The 24,467-nt window shown below is 38.1% G+C and overlaps 1 protein-coding gene across 1 annotated transcript in view; it reads left to right on the forward strand.

The window, feature by feature from the left end:
- The window catches only part of LOC126235648 (dynein axonemal heavy chain 3), a 1,245,905-nt gene that overhangs the window by 751,310 nt on the left and 470,128 nt on the right, over positions 1-24,467 (forward strand). Inside the window, exon 41 of the mRNA XM_049944362.1 lies at positions 946-1,108. Within this exon, the coding sequence (XP_049800319.1) occupies positions 946-1,108 (163 nt within the window). The remainder of the gene's footprint in view (positions 1-945; positions 1,109-24,467) is intronic.

Raw genomic sequence — 24,467 nt, forward strand, 5'->3', positions numbered from 1 at the left:
CCACTTATTGCCCAACAATATGTGCATACCTGTAATGGTTGGATGTTGTCCCAAATGTTTGAAAGGAGTCTCATATGCATTCTTTGCTGCAGTGTGATTGATCTTTTCTTCTCCCTGTTCTTCATCATCAGGTCCTCTTACTCTACACTATACACTCGCAAAATAGGATGGATGATGTGATCATCTTCAAATTCTTTATTGGTTACCTTTTGCTAGCCATTCCTCTACATCAGCAGGTTGTATATCATTTGGAAGTGTTTGCAAATCAGTCATTAAATCTGCATTGTCTGATTCATTAATTTCTAGAACTTAATGTTCCTGGTTTAGGCTAGGGCAAACCTTTTTCTGTGATTTACTGTGTAAATCACATCTTTTATGTTGAAGCTTTTCTTTGCTTCAAAAGGATCATAACTGTCTTGAGGTGTATACTGGTGAAAGTATGGAAGTACACTGAATGGTCCTGTTTAGACTTTGGAAGTGCATGCATGCATGGTGTGCTCAACTGTTGATGTGAATGTGTTACTTAGATGCCTGTACTTCTACTGTAAAGCAGTCCCTAGGGGGGCAATGTTTCTGTACAGTAATAATATATTTTGAAGGCATCAGTGGACTGTCCAACAAAATGTGCAATAATATAATATTTAAAATCTCACACTTAATATATTGCATGTAAACTGATCAATTTATAACACTGAAGGGGAAAGAAGACAGAAGTGAGAGCATGTTAAACATTAGGTAATTCAGTACATGCTAGCTGTTAACATGGGAAATTTGTGATATTGTCTTATTGTAACTTTTCTATGAATTTTAAATTTTGTCCTCAAGTTATTTATAACCCATGACAAAATTTTAAAAAATACACATAATTTTAGGCATTCTTGTTTGCAGTGATGTTTTACTGATTGCTTTAAGTAATAGTCAGACTTATCAACATTTTCAATATAGGTACTACGAATCACTCAGAAGACGCAATTATGTTACTCCCACCTCCTATCTTGAACTGATTTTGACATTTAAAAGCTTGTATCAAGTGAAAATGGACCAAATTACACTGCAGCGCAATCGATATGAAGTTGGTTTGGAACAGCTAGATTTTGCTGCTGGACAGGTATGTTATCGATGATATAAGTTTGAATTTTTGCATTTCTTTTATATAAATATATGTGAAATGAGAGCTACTTACCAGTCTCTGTGTAATCCCAACATATTTAGTAAGGAAAAAAGGCAGAACCATTAATTCCTTAAAGATAACTTTTGTGCAATGTTTCCTCCTTCTCCACAAACATTTTACTTGCAAATTTATTAACTTTTTGATTTTGTTGAGCTGGTTCGAATTGTGAGTCATTGATTTTATAGTCATAAGGTAACAAATACTTGTGTTTTGTGAAATGCAGTCTGTTACATTTTTTATCATGTAAAGCAAGCTGCACATTTTTCCACCTTCTTGAAAGAAATAACAATTGGTACACTGCTTCATGCACTTTTATTATTATTATTTCAGCATTACTATGTATTTCGATGGTCATGCCATTTTTATCAGGTGGATTATTGATATGTTACATTGTTTAATTGGTTTATCGCCGTATAACCTCTCTGCCACATCCTTGTCCTGCTAGCATATATTTCCAGATTTTTGTATAGAATGTTCTGGAATCCGAGGGCAAAAGTTTTAATAGTTTAATTTCCTGGTTTGCCCTTTACTGTTGTGTCACATGCAAACATTAATCCAGCTTAGGGGAGCCAGAGATACCATCTCTGATACCACTTAAGTAACGTTCAGCAGGTTCATCCATGTCGTGAGGGTGGGTAAAATCTTCTGAGGACACAGTTTTGTGGTGTATAATGCAACATTGTCCAGTCATAGGGGCAAAGACACAGTAACGGCAGAAGCAGAGCTGAAGGACTTCAGTTTGGTGGAACTGGCAGAAGTGGCAACTTTTAAAAGGGAAGATTGACTTCTTAAGTGTAGAAAGACAACCAATCTAAAGGAATGACACCCTGACAGAAGATCACCTGCTCTTCCAGGTCGAGGGCTGAGGTGATGGGTTTGCAGCTGAGCATTTGGGGCAGGGCGGGTGGAGGGGGGGGGGGGGCTGAATAATTCAGAACAATTCCTCGGGGATGGGACTGTCAAAAACATAGATGAAAATTGGTGAGGAAATAAACTTTATGATTAGGGATTTGGAATGCTGAAGGGACATCAATTAAAAAGGAGAAGTATTTAAAGAAGAAGAACAGTACAATATCGGCATAGTAGCTATCACAGAGACCAGGAAAAAAGAGAAAGGAACAGAGGAAAGGTATGGATATATGCTTGTATGGAGTGCTGTACCAAAAAAAGCATGAGACCAAGGAGGAATAGCAATTAAAAAGGAGTTAAAATGAATAATATTCTGGAAACAAATCAGTCACACACCTTGCAGATGGATATCACTGTGAGAAATGATTCCTCACTAATCATAGCACCATGTGCCCAAATGGATGATGGCACAACAACTGCGAAGTACAGTTTCTTTTTTGATCTGATGACAAGTTTGGAAATCAGAAAGTGTTTCAAATTGGTGACCTGAATGGCAGAATTGTTCCAAATGAAACGACCAATTAGTAGCAACAGAAACTAAAAATTGCTACTGGATGGTTTTCTCACAAAGATATCGATAGACATTCACAGACGCAACCCACATGTAACTTAAAATCAATCATTGATTATATTACTGTCAGACAGAAAAGTGAACTGAAAATCTCTTACGTCAGAGACGTGCATGGTCCACAATGTGGCTCATAACATTTCTTACTTGTTTCAGTAACTTACTTTTTCTACAAACAAGGCTTCATCACAAGAGAGCAACTGGTGAAAATGGAACTCCATTGGATAATTTCAAGTATAATATCAAGAGTTTGAGATATGAGTCAACTAAGTTCTTATACCAGATAAAACCTGTATGGAAAAACGTGACCCAGATCTAAAACATACTGAAGGAGACCTGGAAATATATTTTAAAAGTAAATGCTAGTATAGCATAGAAGTTTCTTAAATGATGGCCATGTAATAACCATAGATTTTTAAAAATATGGGTAACCATGTAAAATAATACATATGCACTGTCACCTTAGATTAGTTTATTATTCTGTGTGTTAGCCTTATAACTGACAAGTCACATTTGTCACAATCCTTGATTTATGAGGCACATTAGGTGATGATAAAAAAAAATTAATTTTATTTGACCAGGCAAGCCTAGGTACTGAACTGGACAGAATAACAGATGGATTGGCAAATGAAATGTGTGTACATCTGGAAACATGCATCATGAAGCCTCAAATGAAGACATTTGAGAAAAAATAGGCCCTGAAAAGTACAGGACAGATACACCATGGCGGAAGGAAGTGATAGCAGAGGTTGTAACTGAAAAGAAAGCTGTGTACAAGAAATGGTTACTTTCATAAGACACTCAAGATAGACTAAGTTATAAATGACAAAAGGAGAAGGGTATAGAAAGATGTAACAAAGGCTTAGAATAAGTACTGGGAAGAATATGACAAAATATTAACCGATAGCAGACAACACAAAAATAAAGCAAGCATGGAAGATAATCAGAGCATTACAAACATGATGTAACGGTGTTTCAGTAATATGTCTGACCTCTGTGAATGAGTGGAAAACCTGTTACAAAAATCTCATAACAGATAGAGCAGAATTCATGGCCAGTTAACAACCACCGAGCTAACTCAACATAGGCTGAGCATCAAACATCTACAGCAGCACCTACATGATTATTCTGCAATTCTCACTTAAGTGCCTGTTCTTCAAACAACCTCCTGATATCTCTTATTTTATTACGATAATCATTCCTCCCAATGCAGGTTGGTGGCAATAAAATATTTTTACATTCAGAGAAGTTTGGTAATTGAAATTTAGTGAAAATATCTCACCGCAATGAAAAAGTGTTCGTTTTAAAGATTGCAACCATGACTCACATATCATCTCCGTGACACTGTTTCCCACGTTTTTTGATAATACAAAATGAGCTGCCATTCTTTGGACTTTTTTGAAGTTCTTCATCAATCATGTATGATCCCATACTGCACAGCAATAATCTAGCAGAGAATGAATAAGTGTTGTATTAGCAGTTCCTTTAATAGCAGTGTTGTGTCTTCTGTGTTCTGTCTATAAAATGTAGTCTTTGGATTGCCTTCCCCACAAAATTATCTATGTGATCCTTCCTTGTAATTCTAGGTATTCAGTTGAATAGACAGCCTTCAAATTTTTATGACTTATCACGTAACAGATTTTATGTGTGTGTGTGTGTGTGTGTGTGTGTGTGTGTGTGTGTGTGTTTGTGTGTGTGTGTGTGTGTGTGTGTGTGAGTGTGTTGTTGTGTGTGTGGAAGGTGTCACTTTTCCTTATTCAGAGACAGTTTTCTCACAACACAGATATTTTGCCTAAATTGTGTTGCATTCGGTTCCGATCATCTGATGACTTTACTGTATGGTAAATGACAGCATAATCTACAAACAGTCCAAGGGTGCTGCCTAAATTCTCTCATAAATCATTTATGGGGTTGCCCAAAAGTCATTAACATTTTAAAATGTACTAATTCGTGGAATAGCAAAGGTGGAGAGGTAAAAATTGACACACATTCCTGAAGTTGTTGGGTTTTAAGGAAACTGAAAATGAGTGCAAAAACTCAGCAATAGATGGTGCTGTGGAGCAACACATCAGCAACACTGTATGAGAAAGGTGGGTGTGAGGTACAATGATATGTTACAGAATCGCATCATCTGTAGCACAGCAGATAAACACTATATTGAATCATTTTGACTATGGTATGTTTTATGGAAATTTATACTTTGGCTAGCATAAATTACAATGGATGTAACCTAAGCTTATAGTATATTCATCTATTGGCAATAGTTCAGTAATTGAATGACTGCTAAGCAAAATTTCTACAAACTCAATGTATAACAATTAAATTTTCTGTTCTACAATTATTTAAATATATGCATGAGACTAGTTACTTTTAATACTTAAATATTCACACACAACTATTATTATAATTAGAAGCATCACTTCTTATCCTTAATTAAAAGTAAATGAATTAGATATTTCACACACACACACACACACCACTTTTTGGACTTTACAATAAAAATTATTTTTATCGGAAAATGCATACAGTGCTATTGACTTCACAATATTGTCACTTCACTTCTTAATTTATTTTACTCTTTTTACCTTTTTTGCTGACCCCGTGAGCCGAGGGTTGCGCGTGTCTACTAGCTATATTGCAATCAGGTCTTTATGATATTTTCAAATAGTAGTTAGACATTGCATAGTTATTAATGTTTTCAATGAAATTCCTTTTTCATTGGTATTCACTGATTTTTAATTTCCACTATTTGGAAGTTATGCTTTTGTAGAATATTACCAAGTAGTAAATATTTAAAGTCAAGTCATTGAACTAGTGTTCGATAATGTTGATATGTTATGAATCCTTAAATATTTCAACTTAAATCTCAATTAATTACATTATCATAGAATAATAAATATACTTTTTGTTATTAACGTCATATTAGTATGGAAAAGGATATTCCTCTGGATTATGATTACACAATACATCATAAATATTTCAGAATACAGTTGCATAAAAATTTGTGTTACTGTGAATTAACCAGGTTTTAATAATGGTGTACTTTAAAATGTTACTGTGTGTGTAGTGTGTTATTGTGGGTATTTTATTTTTCATAACAGCTTTCTATTTAAATCTTCATGTGGTGAAATGACAAGACACTTGACTGAAGTGTTGGTTGAGGTGGCGAAAAAAAATTTCGTCGGAGTAGAACGGCAGCCGGTGGGGACTGTCAGGTACAGTTCTCGCCCACGCCCCCACCCCCCCATATGTAAGTATAGGTCCGGATGTGATTCACCGATGGCTGCTGGCTGCGACTTTCATTCTTCCTTCCTCTCAGGCAGGAGCATTTGCATTTCTCTGGATCGTGGCCCGTTATGGATGGATGGCGGCTCGGTGTAGGTGGAAACGAAAAAAACCAAGTACATATTGTAATAGCTGTATTTGTAGGTGCTAGCTTATCATCCTGTAAGGTTAGTTGTTTTATTAGGCAGGTGCCGAGCCCTAAATCTTGTCATTCTTTCATAATATTTCACAACGTGGAGTGCGCTTAATAGCCGTTGCATGCGAAGTCTCTCTACAGGCAGTTCGGCAAACATTAGCTGGCTTCACACGGCACTGCATAAACTTTTTCAACTTTGGTTCAGACGACGCTAGTGGCGGTTGGCTTGGAAATGTTCATGCCAATGCAATGTTCCGACAACACATACAAAACATAGTCTTTAACAAGTTGATCAGATTTTCAGTTCCCGGGTTGATTCTGTCCTATTGATCATACTTGTTTTCGGTTTTGGTTGCAGTAAAGCACAAAATTCAGAGATCACTTTCTGTCTGGTCGCAGTTTATGGTCACTGAATGAAGCACTTCACACAGTTCACACACAGTGATGTATGGGAAAATGTCACCAATTGTCATATCTTGGAGAAAAATCGCCACACAAAACCTGAAATGGTATCACTGATCTTTAAATATGATTATTTTACACTGTTCGGTGAAAAATACGATTATGCTTTATTTTAAAAGTCTCAATCAACATATTCACGGTGGACAAGTTTTAAAGTTACAATATCTAAGCATTCCTTGAAACACAGTTCTGTGAAAGTTCATTAATGTCTACATTTGCCAGCCGCTGTGGCCTAGCGGTTGTAGGTGCTTCAGTCCGGAGCCGCGCCTGCTACGGCTGCAGGTTCGAATCCTGCCTCTGGCATGGATGTGTGTGATGCCCTTAGGTTAGTTTGGTTGAAGTAGTTCTAAGTTTAGGGGACTGATGACCTCAGATGTTAAGTCCCATAGTGCTTAGAGCCATTCAAACCATTTTCTGTGTACATTTATTTATTCTCTCGTTGAATTTCACAGTAACTGTCTCTGACCAGAAGATCATCATTTCTGTCCATAAAGAATTACAATGAAATTAGAAGTATAAACTATGCAAAATTCAGTTACTCATATCAATTCACATATTCACAGGAACTTCCTTTCTCATTCAAATGATACTCGTTGCTTGGCCAAGCAGAGAAAATCTTGCAATTCTGCGCCCTCCTTACGAATTTAAAATTGCAACGAAATTTAGCCAAAAGGCTACCACGTATACATCAAAAGGCTGTATAATCTAATGGTTTAAGCAAGGTAACACCTCTGATTCTCTAGAGACTGTCTATCTTAGGGTTTTATATACATACATTGCAAATGATATGGCTAACATTCACAAGTACAAGGATAGCATACCAACAGGGACAAAAAGGAGGCATGAAGGGTGCCAAAAACAGAAATAACAATCATCCATTTATTGCACCATTACACACCCACATCATGATGTATGAGACATTATAATTGCCATACTCAAATCTATTATGACAAACAATGTGTATCACGAAGGGCACACACAATGGAGTTTAAGAAATTACAATGGCACATCAACTCCGCTATGACAAACAGTGTGCATAATGAAGGCCGCACAATTTTACCAATATAAGAAATTAAAATAATACTAGCATAAAATTAACTAAAATGCCTTGAAGGAAATGTTTATGAGAAGAACACAATGGGGCTGCAAGGGAGGAGGCAACACAATACTTAACTCAGGTGCATCAAAACAGACAACGGACACCAGGCCGCGCCAACAACGGACATGTAAGGCACGCAACTACTCTCTCCGTTGTGGTTCCACGCATTCCACCCCACCTGAAACATTTTAATACTTGGAACAGTAGACCAGTGATCAGCAAATTAAAAAAACAACAATAACATGACATAAAAATACAATAATTTAAGAAAATCACATCATATGACTATGAGCTTCAGGTCATTTGTTAATTAACAGATTATGAAACAGGTAAAGGGGCATGTGCCACTATTAAATCTTCTGTAATTACGCTACTAAGTTCCTCAGTACCCAATTTGCAATTAACACAACAAGAATTAAATCATTTAAGTGATAATGTTACTTTAAAATACTAATAAAATCATTTGGTACAGCAGAGGACCAAGACTGGCCCGATCAGTACTCCCCAGTGAAGCAGTTAACTCAAATGGTACTCCACGGCTCCGAGCACACAGCCCCACACAAAATGCAATACAACCACAGCGACCTGGCATACTACCAGAACCACCAGGCAGTAAACCAAAATCGTACTAAGCCAAAACAAGGAGCGACTTTTAAAATAACGAGACCTAGCCTGGGACGGACAACAGACCAAATGGCGGGAAATTCCTAAGAAACCTCAGCCAACTTAATTCCAAAACAACAATTTATGAACAATATCCAAAACACAAGACCCCTCAGTTCAAAGGCTTCCGTTTAGTCGTGAAGGTGGCTGTGACCCGCCTGCTGAAGTGCCAAGCGTCGTACAGAGTGCCAAATCAAGCTTAACCTTTGTTAACGGAAAGCAGAAGCACCACAAGACAAATAAACTCCAATCTGACTGTGCAAGGCAAACTCTAAGGAGTGCCACTTGAAGACTAAGCACTTGAACATCAAATATAAGGCACCCACACTAACGTGCCGCTGAACGACGCACTTCCATCACCAGTGTCTAGTAGAGTAAGGAGAGCAGCGTACCCCATCGATGTACATCCATGGGTCGGTAAACAAGGATAGCAATCCCAGCGACGGAGAGACAGGAGGACGAAATGACATCCCGCTGCACATAGAAGGTATTTCAAACTCGGGCTTGACAAACTACAACAGGCGAGACTTTGCTCCCCTTGCGAATCAAGTTAACAGCACACCACGCTGCTGTCCACACTATTAACCGTAAAATCACAGTCTGGTCTTCCCATCGGGCCCCACTCGGCGTCCAGACGCAAACAACCCCAGCTGAGCCGAACTGTGTCCACGCCAAGGCAGCCTCCAGCTAAGCTGCGGCCAGCGATCACACACGGAAACAACCGCCTAATGCCAAAGTGCCATCTGAGTGAAAACTCAGCACTAAGATCGATACGGACTTGGAAATAAGCGAGCACCGTAACAAACACATTAGCACAAAAATCGAAATTATTTCATAAATAATTGGAAAACTGGAATTTACTATTCATCAAGTGATTCAAAGTTATAGTTTTCACATTGACTTCGTAAAGAAAGCCCAAAAGGTTTTTTCAACTTTATTTATGACATGACTAGTTATTCACATTCATCGAAGCAATAAATAACATTTGGAAAAGCTCTCTTTGAAAAATTATCCTTGATTATTGAATGAAGTTATCTACCTAACTAATTCAGAAGGAAAAATTTATGAGCTAAATACTGAAGAAAAAAAATTCACATTTGTTATATATACGTCATGAAATCTGTATACAGGTCACATACTTGGTAAGGTTGTTCACATACAAATACTTGTACTCGTTAAATAAAGATCATTACTTCAAGTGAGTAAGTGGCACTTTGTCTACTAATGTTTGATCATTCATAATACTCTTTTAAATCAATCTGGTTGTATAGTCCCTTGACTTTGTCACTGAATGGTATTTTCAATAAATAGCTTCCTTCGTGAGGAATTTCTGCTATTACGAAAGGTCCATTGTATAGTCACTGCCATATTTATTCAGTTTCTTAAGGAGTGATGATTTACGATGATTCTTAACTAGAATTTTCTCACCAATGTGGTTTTCGATAACATTGGTCACACACAAATTGTGATGTTTCATACGTTGTATGGCATGTTTTTGGAAGTTTTTCAAAGCTTCACTTATTTTATCTTCATGAGATACCCTTGGCTCATAAATTACTGGTAAAGGTTTTATCCAGTTCTCATCAGGAGGTTCAGTAAGCATTAATTCATGTGGTGTGAAATGTGTTGATGAGTGTGGTATGTGATTACATATTTGCTCATAGGATTTTTTTATAATCTATCCATTTCGCCTGTTGATGTGGGATGCTGGTTCTTATATATCTGTTAAATTCTCAGAAAATTCATCCACCGGGTTGGATTGTGGGTGGTAAAAGGATATAAGGGTATGGTTAATTCCGTTTTCCTGTGAGAAATTTTTCCAGTAGAACGGCGTAAAATATGTGGCATTGTCAGAAACCATGGACCTTGCCGATGGTGGCCAGGCTTACGTGCCTCAGCGATACAGATAGCCGTACCGTAGGTGCAACCGCAACAGAGGGGTATCTGTTGAGAGGCCAGACAAACGTGTAGTTCCTGAATAGGGGCAGCAGCTTTTTCAGTAGTTGCAGAGGCAAGAGTCTGGATGATTGACTGATCTGGCCTTGTAACACTAACCAAAACGACCTTGCTTTGCTGGTACTGCGAATGGCTGAAAGCAAGGGGAAACTACAGCCGTAATTTTTCCCGAGGACATGCAACTTTACTGTATGATTAAATGATGATGGCGTCCTCTTGGGTAAACTATTCCGGAGGTAAAATAGTCACCCATTCGGATCTCCAGGGGGAGGGGGGGGGGGGGGGGACAACTCAGATGGATGTTGTTATCAGGAGAAAGAAAACTGACATTCTACAGATCGGAGCATGGAATGTCACAACCCTTAATTGGGCAGGTAGGTTAGAAAATTTAAAAATGGAAATGGATACGTTAAAGTTAGATATAGTGGGAATTAGTGAAGTTCGGTGGCAGGAGGAACAAGACTTCTGGTCAGGTGACTACAGGGTTATAAACACAAAATCAAATAGGGGTAATGCAGGAGTAGGTTTAATAATGAATAGGAAAATAGAAATGCGGATAAGCTACTACAAACAGCATAGTGAACGCATTATTACGGCCAAGATAGATACGAATCCCATGCCTACCACAGTAGTACAAGTTTATATGCCAAGTAGCTCCGCAGATGACATTATTCAGATAGTGAAGGGAAACAAAAATATAATTCTCATGGGTGACTGCAACTCTATAGTAGGAAAAGGCACAGAAGGAAACGAAGTAGGTGAATATGGAATGGGAGAGGAAGCCGCCTGGTAGAATTTTGCACAGAGCATAACTTAATCATAGCTAACACTTGGTTCAAGAATCATAAAAGAAGGTTGTATACATGGAAGAAGCCTAGAGATACTGGAAGGTCTCAGATAGATTATATAATGGTAAGACAAAGATTTAGGAACCAGGTTTTAAACTGTAAGACATTTCCAGGGGCAGAGGTGGACTCTGACCACAATCTATTGGTTATGAACTGTAGATTAAAACTGAAGGAATTGCAAAAAGCTAGGAATTTGAGGTGATGGGGCTTGGATAAACTGAAAGAACCAGAGGTTGTAGAGAGCTTCAGGGAGAGCATAAGGGAACCATTGACAAGAATGGGGGAAAGAAATACAGTAGATGATGTGTGGGTAGCTTTGAGAGATGAAATAGTGAAGGTAGCACACAATCAAGTATGTAAAAAGACGAGGGATAGTACAAATCCTTGGTTAACAGGAGAGATATTGAATTTAATTGATGAAAGGAGAAAATATTAAAATGCAGTAAATGAAGCCGGCAAAAAGGAATACAAACGTCTCAAAAATGAGATCGACAGGAAGTGCAAAATGGCTAACTGGGGATGGCTAGAGGACAACTGTAAGGACGTAGAGGCGCATATCACTAGGGCTAAGATAGATACTGCCTACAGGAAAATTAAAGAGACCTTTGGAGAAAAGAGAACCACTTGCATGAATATCAAGAGCTGAGATGGGAACCCAGTTCTAAGAAAAGAAGGGAAAGCAGAAAGGTGGAAGGAGTATGTAGAGGGACTATACAAGGGCGATGTTCTTGAGGACAATATTATGGAAATGGAAGAGGATTTAGATGAAGATGAAATGGGAGATATAATACTGCGTGAAGTGTTTGACAGAGCACTGAAAGACCTATAATACTGCGTGAAGTGTTTGACAGAGCACTGAAAGACCTAAGTCGAAACAAGGCCCCGGGAGTAGACAACATTCCATTAGAACTACTGACAGCCTTGGGAGAGCCAGGCCTAACAAAACTCTACCATCTAGTGAGCAAGATGTATAAGACAGGCGAAATACCCTCAAACTTCAAGAAGAATATAATAATTCCAATCCCAAAGAAAGCAGGTGTTGACAGATGTGAAAGTTACCAAACTATCAGTTTAATAAGCTACGGCTGCAAAATACTAACATGAATTCCTTACAGGCGAATGGAAAAACTGGTAGAAGCCGACCTCGTGGAAGATCAGTTTGGATTCTGTAGAAATGTTGGAACACGTGAGGCAATACTGACCCTACGACTTATCTTAGAAAATAGATTAAGGAAAGGCAAACCCACGTTTGTAGTATTTATAGACATAGAAAAAGCTTTTGACAATGTTTACTGGAATACTCTCTTTCAAATTCTGAAGGTGGCAGGGAGTGAAATGATGTTTACAAATGTGTGGATGTATATGTGTGGATGGATATGTGTGTGTGTGCGAGTGTATACCCGTCCTTTTTTTCCCCCTAAGGTAAGTCTTTCCGCTCCCGGGATTGGAATGACTCCTTACCCTCTCCCTTAAAACCCACATCCTTTCGTCTTTCCCTCTCCTTCCCTCTTTCCTGTTGAGGCAACAGTTTGTTGCGAAAGCTTGAATTTTGTGTGTGTGTTTGTGTTTGTTTGTGTGTCTATCGACCTGCCAGCGCTTTCGTTCGGTAAGTCACATCATCTTTGTTTTTAGATATATTTTTCCCACGTGGAATGTTTCCCTCTATTATATTAATACCTGTAAAATAATAGATATAACACAGTGGTTAATAACCAACAATAATGAACTTACTGGAACCAAAATTTTATTGGTGGTCACCTACAGTGTTGGTTTAGAAAATTCTTCCCTGCCTTATACACTTTTTTCAAGAAGCCTACTTTTTTCTGAGGTTATTTCTGGGATCAGTGAAGGTATTTTGATTTTGTCTTGCAACAAAATAACATCAGTGTTCTTAATGAAACACATATACCATTTGGCTTGCTTTCTCCATCTAAAAACAGTTTGTTACAAAAGATGTTGATGTTAGTACTTGAGATTTTTGCTCACAAAGAATGTCGATGTTAGTACATCCCTTGAGATCTCAAAATTAGTCAGGGAAAAATTTTAAAACTTATCTGGAAATCAGGGAATGTATATTTTCAGTAGATGCAACATCATAAACATTGAGCTACATGAAAATGAAATTGTAGGATGAAATTAGCTAAGCACAAATGTGAAATATGTGTACAAATATGCATGAAAAGTTAAATTGGAGTGAAATGTACGTGATATGTGTTTATGTGAGCAAATCCATGGGTAAAAATTTCATTATAAGCCCCTGGAACGAATTTATTCAAATTTGGTACACATGTTAATTACAAGCTGGAAAAGATTGCTATTAGAGTAAGAACCACCAGACTCCTGTAGGAGTGAATGTGAAAACGTGAAGTGAGAAGGGAGGATGGTGAGGTGAACAGACAACAAGAGGGAATGTGAAGGTAGGCACAAGTAGAAATATGAGGACAAGATAGACGGAGATAGGGAAGGGAGAAGTGGACTGAGAGATGGGAGAGGTGGAGATGGACAGGAAAAGACGGAGAAGGAAGTGGACAGAGATGGAGGGAGGAAGAGATAGGTAGAGAGATGGGGAGGAGGAAATGGACAGAGACATGGGAGAGGAGAAGATGGACAGAGATGGGAGATGAGCACAGAAAGGAAAGGTTAGGAGAGGCACAAGAAGAGGTTAGAGAGAGTGGGAGGAGGAGATAGACAGAGAGAGGGGTAGGAGAAGATGAAGATTGGAATAAATACATACCCAGACTATGCTGTGTACTCAGCTAGTTTACTTATAAAACAAAATCTAATTCACAGATACAGTTTAAGGATCTTAACATTGATTTACACATTGATTGAACTAGTCTTAAAATGTATGTGACCTTATAAATGAGTTTGTAGTTAACCATGATAATAAGGTTATAATACTAATAAAAGACGTACAACATATGTTGTCATTTTTATGACATTATTTACAACTATGTTATATTTGTGGCAGATACTAGATATTATGAATAATATGCTATGAATATCATTCCTGTAGTAAAACTTGAAGAACACATCACAACAAATTTGTTCATCTCATGTTTGTTCATCTGTTAGTGAATGAATGCATGCATGTTTTAAGATTTAATTGTGCAAGTAATTTCTGGCTTCTGTTATTATCATTATAACAGTGTAAATAGACTTGTTGTAAATGGGAGGGGGAAAGGTGTCAGATGAAATCAGGTCAGACAAATTCAAGTAGCCTGACGAAAAAATAATTTAGAAATGATCGTCTTCGTTATTGAGTGCCTAGGTGACCAAATTTTGCAAAATTTTTCCATTTTGGCGACTAATGATACAATTTGTAGCAATTTATTTAAATAAATGGTACCGTAATCATTTTGGCCGTATTTTTGTTGTCCAATGTGATTTTTGGGCAACACAGGCAAATCCATGGGAATTTTTATCCATTTATTTTAATTTTATGTTATTTATAATGAAGTTTACTGCTCCATTGCCTTGTGAAACACTGAAATATTGCAGTCTCAAAGTTCTACCAGTCCCCAAATAATGACACCATGCAAACATTAAACTGACGTAGATAAGTAATTTGGCTGTTAGGAGTAGTGCATTCATAATTTTAACTTACCATAATGCTAGTTGACAAATCAAAATCAGTTTTTCTCTTCTTTCTCCTTACATACTTAGCAAGTAACCAGAAACTATCACAACAGCACAATGCACAGAAATAATAAATGGCAGCACGTACATTAAATTCAACTGCAAGTAACAACAACAAAGTTCAAGTAAGGACAACAATGTACAGTAGTTGGTCTTCGCTACAGCAGGGTTGGGCAAAAGCTGAGTGTTCTGTCAATATATTTGTAGTTTAAATCCATCGATTATCTTGTTCACTATCGATAGTTGGTGTACCTATTCCGTTGTATGATTCAAAATCAAAATATCTTCCAATTTCAGCATTTGGGAACTGGGTCATGTGTAATTTCATTTAGATGATAGGGGGTCGGTCCGGACCCCACACTTTGGCTACATCCTTGATTAAACATTCTGTTTAGCACAAAATGAAGGGCAACAAAAATTTAGCAGTGACAAAATGATGGATAGATAGTGTAGTAAAATTTGTAAAAAAAACTAAAAAAGTTTCTCCATGAACTCCCGTCCTTTTCTGTAAAAGAATTTCCATTACTGTAAAGTATTAAAGGTGGTGGGTAAGGACTATTAACTCACATGTGTATATATTTTTAAAAAATTTAAGAAAGACTTTATAAATCATCTGCATGTAACCATATTTAAAAGTTAAGTTTTGATGGTTATGTAAAATTACTTATTCCACATCATTATGATTTATCGTGCAAATGATCCGTTGAACATGAAACTAACCAACTAACTAACTCACAGGATATTGATCAGCAGTGTCGTTCCATCTGACAAGAGATTTATTGGTCGTGGATATGTTCTGCAGCAGGGAAAGCATTCCAGACATGCTTCTAAATTGTGCAGACAATAGGAAAGAGAACTATGGGGAATGGAAAAAAATAAATTGGGCCAATTCAGTCACCTGACTTAAATCCCATTGAACTCTTACGGGATGAAATTGACAGGGAGGTCAGGAAACATGCCTAATACATTGTTGAAGATCTGTGGAATAATTTACAGACATGTCAGACAGCAATATCTATAAGAACACTACAAAATCTTAACTCCAGAATGCCACGAGTTTTTACAGTTGTTCTGAGAGCAAAGGCTGAATAGTTTGAAGAGGCCAAAATTGATACCATATTGTATTGTATGTAATGATAGAGAAGGGGACTATTTATTTTGTTGGTTTATTTTGTTTGTACTATGCATATGTACATTGAAGTAAAGTCGTTGAAAACTTTTGACCAGTAGTGTAGTACAAAATCAGGACATACTAAAAGAGAAGAAAATCAATATATGGCCAGAACTGAAAGCAGTACAGTACTTTAAGGTACAGAGTCTGCCAAAACTCTTTGCCTTTAAATATGTCTGCTTGTGTCTGTATATGTGTGGATGGATATGTGTGTGTGTGCGAACGTATACCCGTCCTTTCTTCCCCCTAAGGTAAGTCTTTCCACTCCCGGGATTGGAATGACTCCTTACCCTTTCCCTTAAAACCCACATCCTTTCGTCTTTCCCTCTCCTTCCCTCTTTCCAGACGAAGCAACCGTTGGTTGCGAAAGCTTGAAATTTTGTGTGTGTGCTTGTGTGTCTTTTTATTGTGTCTATCTACCAGCACTTTCCCGTGTGGTAAGTCATGGAATATTATTCCCATATTTGTTTGATTTGATAGGTTTATATTGGCGAAAACTGCTCCTTCCATGAAATAGGTATAGGATTGCTGGCAGTCCTGTACAAATATAGAAAATATTTCCCAAGTCCCTGTTATCTTGTCTAATTGTCTCCTTTCATCGAAAGTTGCACGTTGTCAAATCTAGGACACCACATAATGAATTTGAAATGTTTTATATTCATTACGAGTTAAAATTTCTCAGTGCTATCCTCATCAGTTCCCCAGAAATCCTCTAAGCTTTGTCTGTTAGGTTTGTTTACTCCAGCTAAAAATAAGAGTCCGATGAAGGCTTTCATTTCAATAATGTCTATTTGTTTTATGTATCTCTCATGCTGGAATGAAGCTTTAACACTCTCAATATACTGATTTGTACACAAAACTATAATAGATACAATTTCATCATCTATGAGGCAATTCCAGCATTCCAAAGGCATTCTCACTGCTTTTGCAGCACCCATAGTTCCAGATAAGTTCCGAATAATATTGAGAGCCCCGAATCATACTCTCTGCGATGGTGGAACTTTACCCATTTTGTCTCTTTATCCCTTCCAATATAGTAATGGCCATTTTCCTCAAGTACTTCCTCATCATCTGCATTGTCATCTTCCTCTGTTTCTGAATCTTCCAGTCAGACTTCAACTACGTCACCACGATCTGTGTCCACTTCTTCTTCAAAATCCTCTTGAAATCCATTATTATCCTCTTCATATAGCATCTTCTGGATTTCTGCAATATGATTGGGGTCGAGGAAGTTATATCTCTTGCTGTAGCCTGCCATCATGAAGTATATCCCACCTAAAATCATAAAATTCCTGTAAAAATTGCAATCAGGCGTGGTGTATCAATTTGATACTTGATATTCAGACAACTGTAAAAGACAACTAACACTCCAGAAATAATATAAGTGCATTTTACATTCTAAATTAGCTTTCTGCTACTTACTAAGTTATGTCGATAATCAAAGAAATTACATGTTGAAATGTAATGGGAATTGGCGCAGTGTATCAAACTGAGCAATCAGCAAATATCTTGCCAACAGAGCAGTTGCATTGACACGGAGGCACACAACATTGGAAAGCGTTCGGAGGAGGGAAGCTGCTAGCGAGAAGGCGCCAGTGCTGCCAATTGCTGACAAATAATTTACAGCATCTACGTCTACATCTATGTGGATACTCTGCAAATCACATTTAAGTGCCTGGCAGAGGGTTCATCGAACCACCTTCACAATTCTCTATTATTCCAATCTTGTATAGTGCGTGGAAAGAATGAACATCTGTGTCTTTCCATACGAGCTCTGATTTCCCTTATTTTATAGTGGTGATTGTTTCTCCCTGCGTAGGTCAATGTGTATCAGTGTGAACATCTGTGCCCAATGGAAGGTTAACAATAGTATGAGAAGGAAAATCGCTGCTCACCATATAGCCACACTCAGTGTGGTTTCAGTTGCCTGAGACTGCAGTTGTGTGCGTGAATTGCATTTGCGTGAGTGTGTGTGTGCATGTGTGTATCTGTCTATTGTTGACAAAGGCCTTAATGGCTGAAAGCTGTAATTGTCAAGAGTCTTTTTGTTGTTTCCATCTGTGACTCAGCATCTCTACTATATGGTGAGTAGAAACTTTCCTTCTCATAATATTGTTACATTGCATCCTGGATGTTTCCATTTTTTGAAATGGCTGAAATTATTGTGATATATTCCTAAGACGCCGATCTTGAACAGCCGTAAAATTTTTCTATATATTTTTATCCGTTTCCAAGATATAGAGGTTAGGATGTACTCTACCTGAGCGAAAGCATAGCAGAGTGACGTAGCACAGAGAAATATGGTGTAAGGTGTCTCCGTTATCATTTGATGGATTGTGGGAACTCCATGTTGTAGAACTGAAGCACACGCAAAATTTTACTGACCATTCAAGTTCTCTTCATATGAGTGACATGCCCTGCTGTGTCAGAAAGAAGAATGGAACCAGTGGAAAAAAGGCTTCTATTTGAGAACTAAAAAAGCGAATATGCTCCTTTTTATTAATAGACTCTTACTGAAAAGGGGGGAACTGGCTGATTCAATCTACCTTTCTCAATACCTTTAAAATTTTTCACAAAAATATTGGCACATGAAGATGTTTGCACATTTTTGTTCTGAGAGAGGAGAGAGTGACAGCAGGAAAGAGACAGTGAAATAATAAATACTGGATGATTATAGACAGTAGTTGTGGTATAGAAAGAGCAGAGGAGACAATGGCATGGTGAGGCAAAGAGAGGGACACAGTGTCAGTGGAACATAATAGACTGTGAGAGAACAGTGCTGTTATAAGAGTGAAGTGGAAGAGGAATAAAGAGAAGGAAAAAGTGGATGTGTGTGAGAGCCAGTGAAAGGGTATGACAGTGGCAATTAGGAAGAGAGAGGTAGTGAAAGTGACAAGAGACAGCACCAATGGGAACTAATGAATGAGACAGTAGCTGTAAGAGAGAACAAGAGGGAAACAGTGACAGCAACTGTGAGATGAGACAATAGTAGTAGTAGTCGTAGTAGTAGTAGGATAGAATAAATGTTACTGTGGTTGTAAGACAGGAGACAGTGTTAGTTGGAGAGCAACAAAGAGACAATGACAGCGAATTGGGCTGAATGAGTGAGTGAGAGTGGGCAAATTGGAGTAGATAGACATGAGAGACTTACACAGCAATGAACTAGCAGGAGTGAGCAAGCTACAGTTAGGGCAGCTTGTGGGAGTGAGAGGTGAGTTGCATGTGAAAAAGAACACTAATATGTTCACGTGCCAATATTTTTTTAAAAAATTTTAGAGGTATTGAAGAAGATAGACTGAGGCAGCTGGTACCCAACTTTTCAGACAGTCTTGTAGTAAAGGGGGTATGTTCACTGTTTTTGTGCACTGATAGGATCATTTTTCCACTGGTGTAGATATACCATGAAGGAATTATCCAAATGGGATGCAAATAGATAAATGTTACATACATGTAGAGACAAACAAATGATTACAATTTCAGTAAAATTGGATGATTTATCTGACAGAAAGAACTTCACAGATCGAGCTCGTCAGTAACACATTGGTCCAAGTCTAGTATGAAGTTACTCAGCTTGACGTTCATTGATAAGAACTGTTCGATGTCCTGAGAGGTATACTAAATTATGTCCAATTGTCATGTTAGATCATCAACATCCTGAGCTGGTTGGAGGTCCCGCCTGTATTGCTCCAAACATTCTCAGTTGGAGAGAGAGCCAGCGACCTTGCTGGCCAAGTTAGGGTTTCACAGGCATAGACAAGACTGTTGCCATGTGCGCCCATTCGTTATCTTGCTGAAATATAAGGTCAGAATGGTCATCACGAATGGCAACAAAATGTGGCACAGAATATCATTGAGGTACCGCCGTGCTGTAATGGTGCCACAGGTGACAACCGAAGAGGTCTTCCTATGAAAAGAAGTGGTAGCCCAGGCAATCACTCCCAGTTGTCAGGCTGTATGGTGGGTGACAGTCAGGTTGGTATCTCACCACTGTCCAGGGCATGTCTAGACATGTCTTTGCTGATCATTGGGGCTCAGTTCAAAGTGGGACCCATCACTGAAGACAATTCTACTCCAATCAATGAGATTCCAGGACAACTATCTCAGGATTTTGACAGTCCATTTGTACAGATGAGCCAGTTGGAAAGAATTTTTTGTTATATCCCTCAGGAGGTCATTCAACAACTCTACAATCAGTGCCAAGCTGAATAGCTGCTTGCATAAAGACCAGGGTTGAATTGATTCATTATTGACTAGCTCAGTTTGTGGAACGCTCTCTCTTAAATAAATCATCAAATTTTTCTGAAACTGTAATTGTTTGTTTGACTGTACACGTACATCACATCTACCAATTTATGTCCGATTCAGATAATTCCTTCACGGTGCATATTTCTTTTAAGTGTGTGTATATAAAGCAGAGTGTATGTGTGTATATCCAGGATCTCCTCACACACCCCTGGATCAGCATAAACCTAAGTTGGCACAGAAACAGTAGGCCTCACGAGTATCAGCACTGTGGGGTTTATAGCCTCCTAGTTCTAGTTGCAGGGGAGATACAGACAAAAATGTGTTGTTTTTTTCTTGTCGTAGTGTATAGGCTGCCACGTGTGACAGGTATGTTGTGTCGTAACAGTATCAGCCTGCCAAATTGAGCTGCTTTGCTGTGCAGCCTACATGTCAGTGTCAGGAAATGCTTTTGCCAGCCTCAACATATAGGCTGTCACGCATGACAGGCTTCTCGTGTTAGAATAGTATCGGCCTGCTTTATTAGCCTGCTGCGTGGTAGCCTGTACGTCAGGAGCAAATGTTTTTTCGAGCCCCTGATACGCGTCTTGCCCTGCATGACTAGTGTGTTGTGGAAGTAGTATCAGCCTGCTTTATTAAACTGTATTACAGGGGCTATGTATCGCCATGAGGCTAGCAGGGGACAGGTTGAGGTGGATAGAGAAGGGGAGAGACAGAGCAAGGGGAGGAGGAAATAGACAGAGAAAGGGAGGAGGGGGAGATGCAGGGGACAGACAGGAGGTGTAGAGGGGTAGTGGGCAGGTGGAAGAGGAAAAATGGGAGGTGGAGATGGAAGTAGAGAGGTGGAGGAGGATATGAGCAGAGGGAGGAGGAGAAAGATATTGTCAGATAGAGATGGTGGAGGAAATGGACAAAGGGAGGGAGGAGGAGTTTACAGACAGAGGGAGCGCAAGAAGGAAATAGATATGTAAAGGTGGGAGGGTCTCGTGGATATATAGGAAGAAGAGGCAGACACAGGGAGGGGGAGGAGGAGCTGTGTTTAATATATGTGTCGAATGCATTTCTAGGGGAAACAGTGGTTAAAAGGCAAGTATGTAATATAGCAGGAGGAAAGGAAGATACAGCAAATTTCAATGTAGGGCTTACCAGAGAACTGACAACAGAAGAAACCAAACAAATTATCAGCAAGAACAAAAATGCTATCAGTGATAACAAAATAACCACAGAGAAGTAAACCATCCAAAGACATACACAGAAAACTGAAGGGACACAATGTAATGGTCAAAAGAGTGGACAAAGGAAGAACATTGGTCATAATGTATGAAAGGGACTACACCGAGAAAACACTAACGTTCTTGAAAGAAACCAAATTAAAAAATCTAAAAAGTGACCCCACCCAAAGATTCCAAAGAGAAATACAAAAACTATTAAAAGCATAGAATACACCCTCTCAGGAAGTCAGATAAAAAGAACAACACAAAAGAATCCCAGGGTACACACACACATTTGTTTACATAAACTTCAGAAGCCCGACGTTGCGGTCAGACATTTGATAGATTTCAGAATTGCTCCAGCGTATGCATACAGTTATAACAAAACACTGTATTCATACAAACAACAAAAACTTAAAATACACCAGTGACCTAATCAACAACAATAGTATATGAATATACCCAACACATCTACATTATTCTCATTTGACATCACATCAGTGTACACCAACATATCTACTGAAGAAACAATCAAAATAGTTGAAAAACAGCTAAGACAGACAAAAATTATCCCACAAACGTAGACACAAGAAGTCTCAAACATTTTGAAAGTGATAACAGGAAAAAATTGTTTCAAATTTAAAGATGAGTTCTTCTTCCAACAGGAAGGACTCCGCATGAGATCACTCAAAAGTGACCTTAACCAAAACCTTGGGAAAAATAATAAAACCAAAACAGTACAAATTAGTATATTGTTCCTGCTACGTTGATGACATAATATGCTTGTTTGATGAAACACATGACCAGATACTACAGTTACACGGAGATATTAATACAGCCCAGTGAAAAAGACAGAAAAATAAATTCCGCAAACCAACCTCAGATGCATCCTAAACAGATTTAACAGATTCCCAAGGTAGCTACACACAAGAACTTAATAGAATCAGATAGATTATCACACAAATGATTACAAAACAAACACTGCTGACAAATTGAACCATCGAATAGAAAAACAGCTGACACTGAACATACCCAAACCAATAACAACAACACAACAGAGAACACACAAAGCACACAAGATAAAGAAACAACAACAACAGGAAACATTGCACACTGACATTTGGCAACATTGTAACACACACAATAGACAACATTATGAGAAAACAAAATAAACATGTAGCATATACAACAAACAGCACACTGCAGAAAAGATTAGAAATACCCAATGCCATGACAGATAAATTTAACAAAGCAGGTATATATACCAACTCACCTGCAAAGACTACGATTCAGCATACATCAGACAGAAACATAAAAATTTCAGGATAAAATACTTGGAACATTTTAGAGCTTTGAAAAGTGACAACACGCATTCCACATTTGCACACCACCACATTAGAAACATCTCCAGTGGCACAGAAGAAGATCTCCAAATCCTGAAACACAGGAATCACCTGTATCACAAACAAAAATATGCCACACAGGGCCAGAAAATCATCAATGAGCAACTAGTACTCTGTGACAAAACCGTGTTCTGTACTCTAAATGAACTATGAAACAAAAAATATAACACACACACACACACACACACACACACACACACTCACACATACTGGATAAAAATAGATGAAACAAATGATAATCAAAAACACTTCAAAATTCCAAATTTTGCAGTGAAACGTGTGTCCAAGACACAGCAACATAATGAGACATAGTATTCAAAAATAAGCAGGAGAAAACATATGTAAGTTGTGGTATCATGGATCAATACCACCCCACAGGCGTCTCAGATTGTGAGGTTCCGTCAGACACAGACAGTGGTTGTGCGGCATTCAGCAGACCCTATGGTGCATGCCCACTAAGCCACACCTCCAGCAGCTCCACATCATGAGTGCCCCTTGCTGCCACAGTATAGGATGGCCAGTGGCAGTCACACAGCCCACTTGCACTCGGAGCTTCTTTGTTACATGAATCTGTGCAGACACTGCCATTGTTTGTGATTAGTTCAGACAGCCTCACCCTTGTTGTCATTGTATTAGCTGGACACTATTTCTTGCTCATTATTTGCAAATGTAGTTTGTACGCTTGGAGAAATACAAGTTAAGTAAATCTTCTATTTACTGTTTACTAAAATGTCTCAGGGAGAAATATAATTATAAGAACTGTGTTAACTTGTCCGCTAATCACTTATGCACCAATCTGTAGCATACCTCTCCTTACCATAGTATACAAAGTTGTGCATAGCATGAATAATAACAACACCAAATAGTTTTCAATACCGAGGCTTCACAAAATTTTTAATATGTCTGCAGGTCATTCCAACTACAAAAAAATAACAAAAACACATTTGCACACCAGCCACAACTCAGGACAAGCCAAATATAGAAATGGTAAGGCCAAAAAGGGGCACATGCCAAAACTTTTATTGAGATATATATTTTAAAAGTTGGAGTTTGAACAAAAATTCCATTCAGACAATATCCGAACATTCCTTATGCTTGTAGACCTGTGACTGAGTTTAGTTGGCAGCCACAGGACACATACAATGTAAAACAAAAGGTAAAACGTATATGTAATTTATATAGCAACAAAATCTGATGTAAAATTTTCTTGCCTAAATATGTTTTTTATGTATCTCAGAAAAATTAAAGAAAAGAGCCCACTTGGAATGTTTGGATGTTAAAACAAAAGAATAATTCTGCAGTAGCAAATAGATGGATCTGTCCTTCATTCACTATTATCTCTCAGTGCAGATTTTTATGCACCACTTTAAGTCACAATATTTAATGTGGCGCTGTGGAACTGAGCAACACCTTCATGACTGATTTTAGTATACATGAAGAATGAAAGAACTGAACAGATGATGATTATGATGACAATAATAATAATAAGAAGAAGAAAAGAAAACACTTGTGAACTCATAAAATCTCTATACAAAATCATGTTTCTTTTAAATTATCATTAATCTATTATTTGAATATTTCAATTACTGTAATTGTTTTTCCTGCAATCTTTATCTTCTTTTTGTACTGCCAACAGCTGAGATCCATTCGGTTTGTATTGGATTGCAGAATCAATTAGTGGCTCTGTTAGAAAATAGTTAGTTA

This window comes from Schistocerca nitens, chromosome 2, assembly GCF_023898315.1.
Source record: "Schistocerca nitens isolate TAMUIC-IGC-003100 chromosome 2, iqSchNite1.1, whole genome shotgun sequence".
In the NCBI taxonomy this organism is placed as follows: domain Eukaryota; kingdom Metazoa; phylum Arthropoda; class Insecta; order Orthoptera; family Acrididae; genus Schistocerca; species Schistocerca nitens.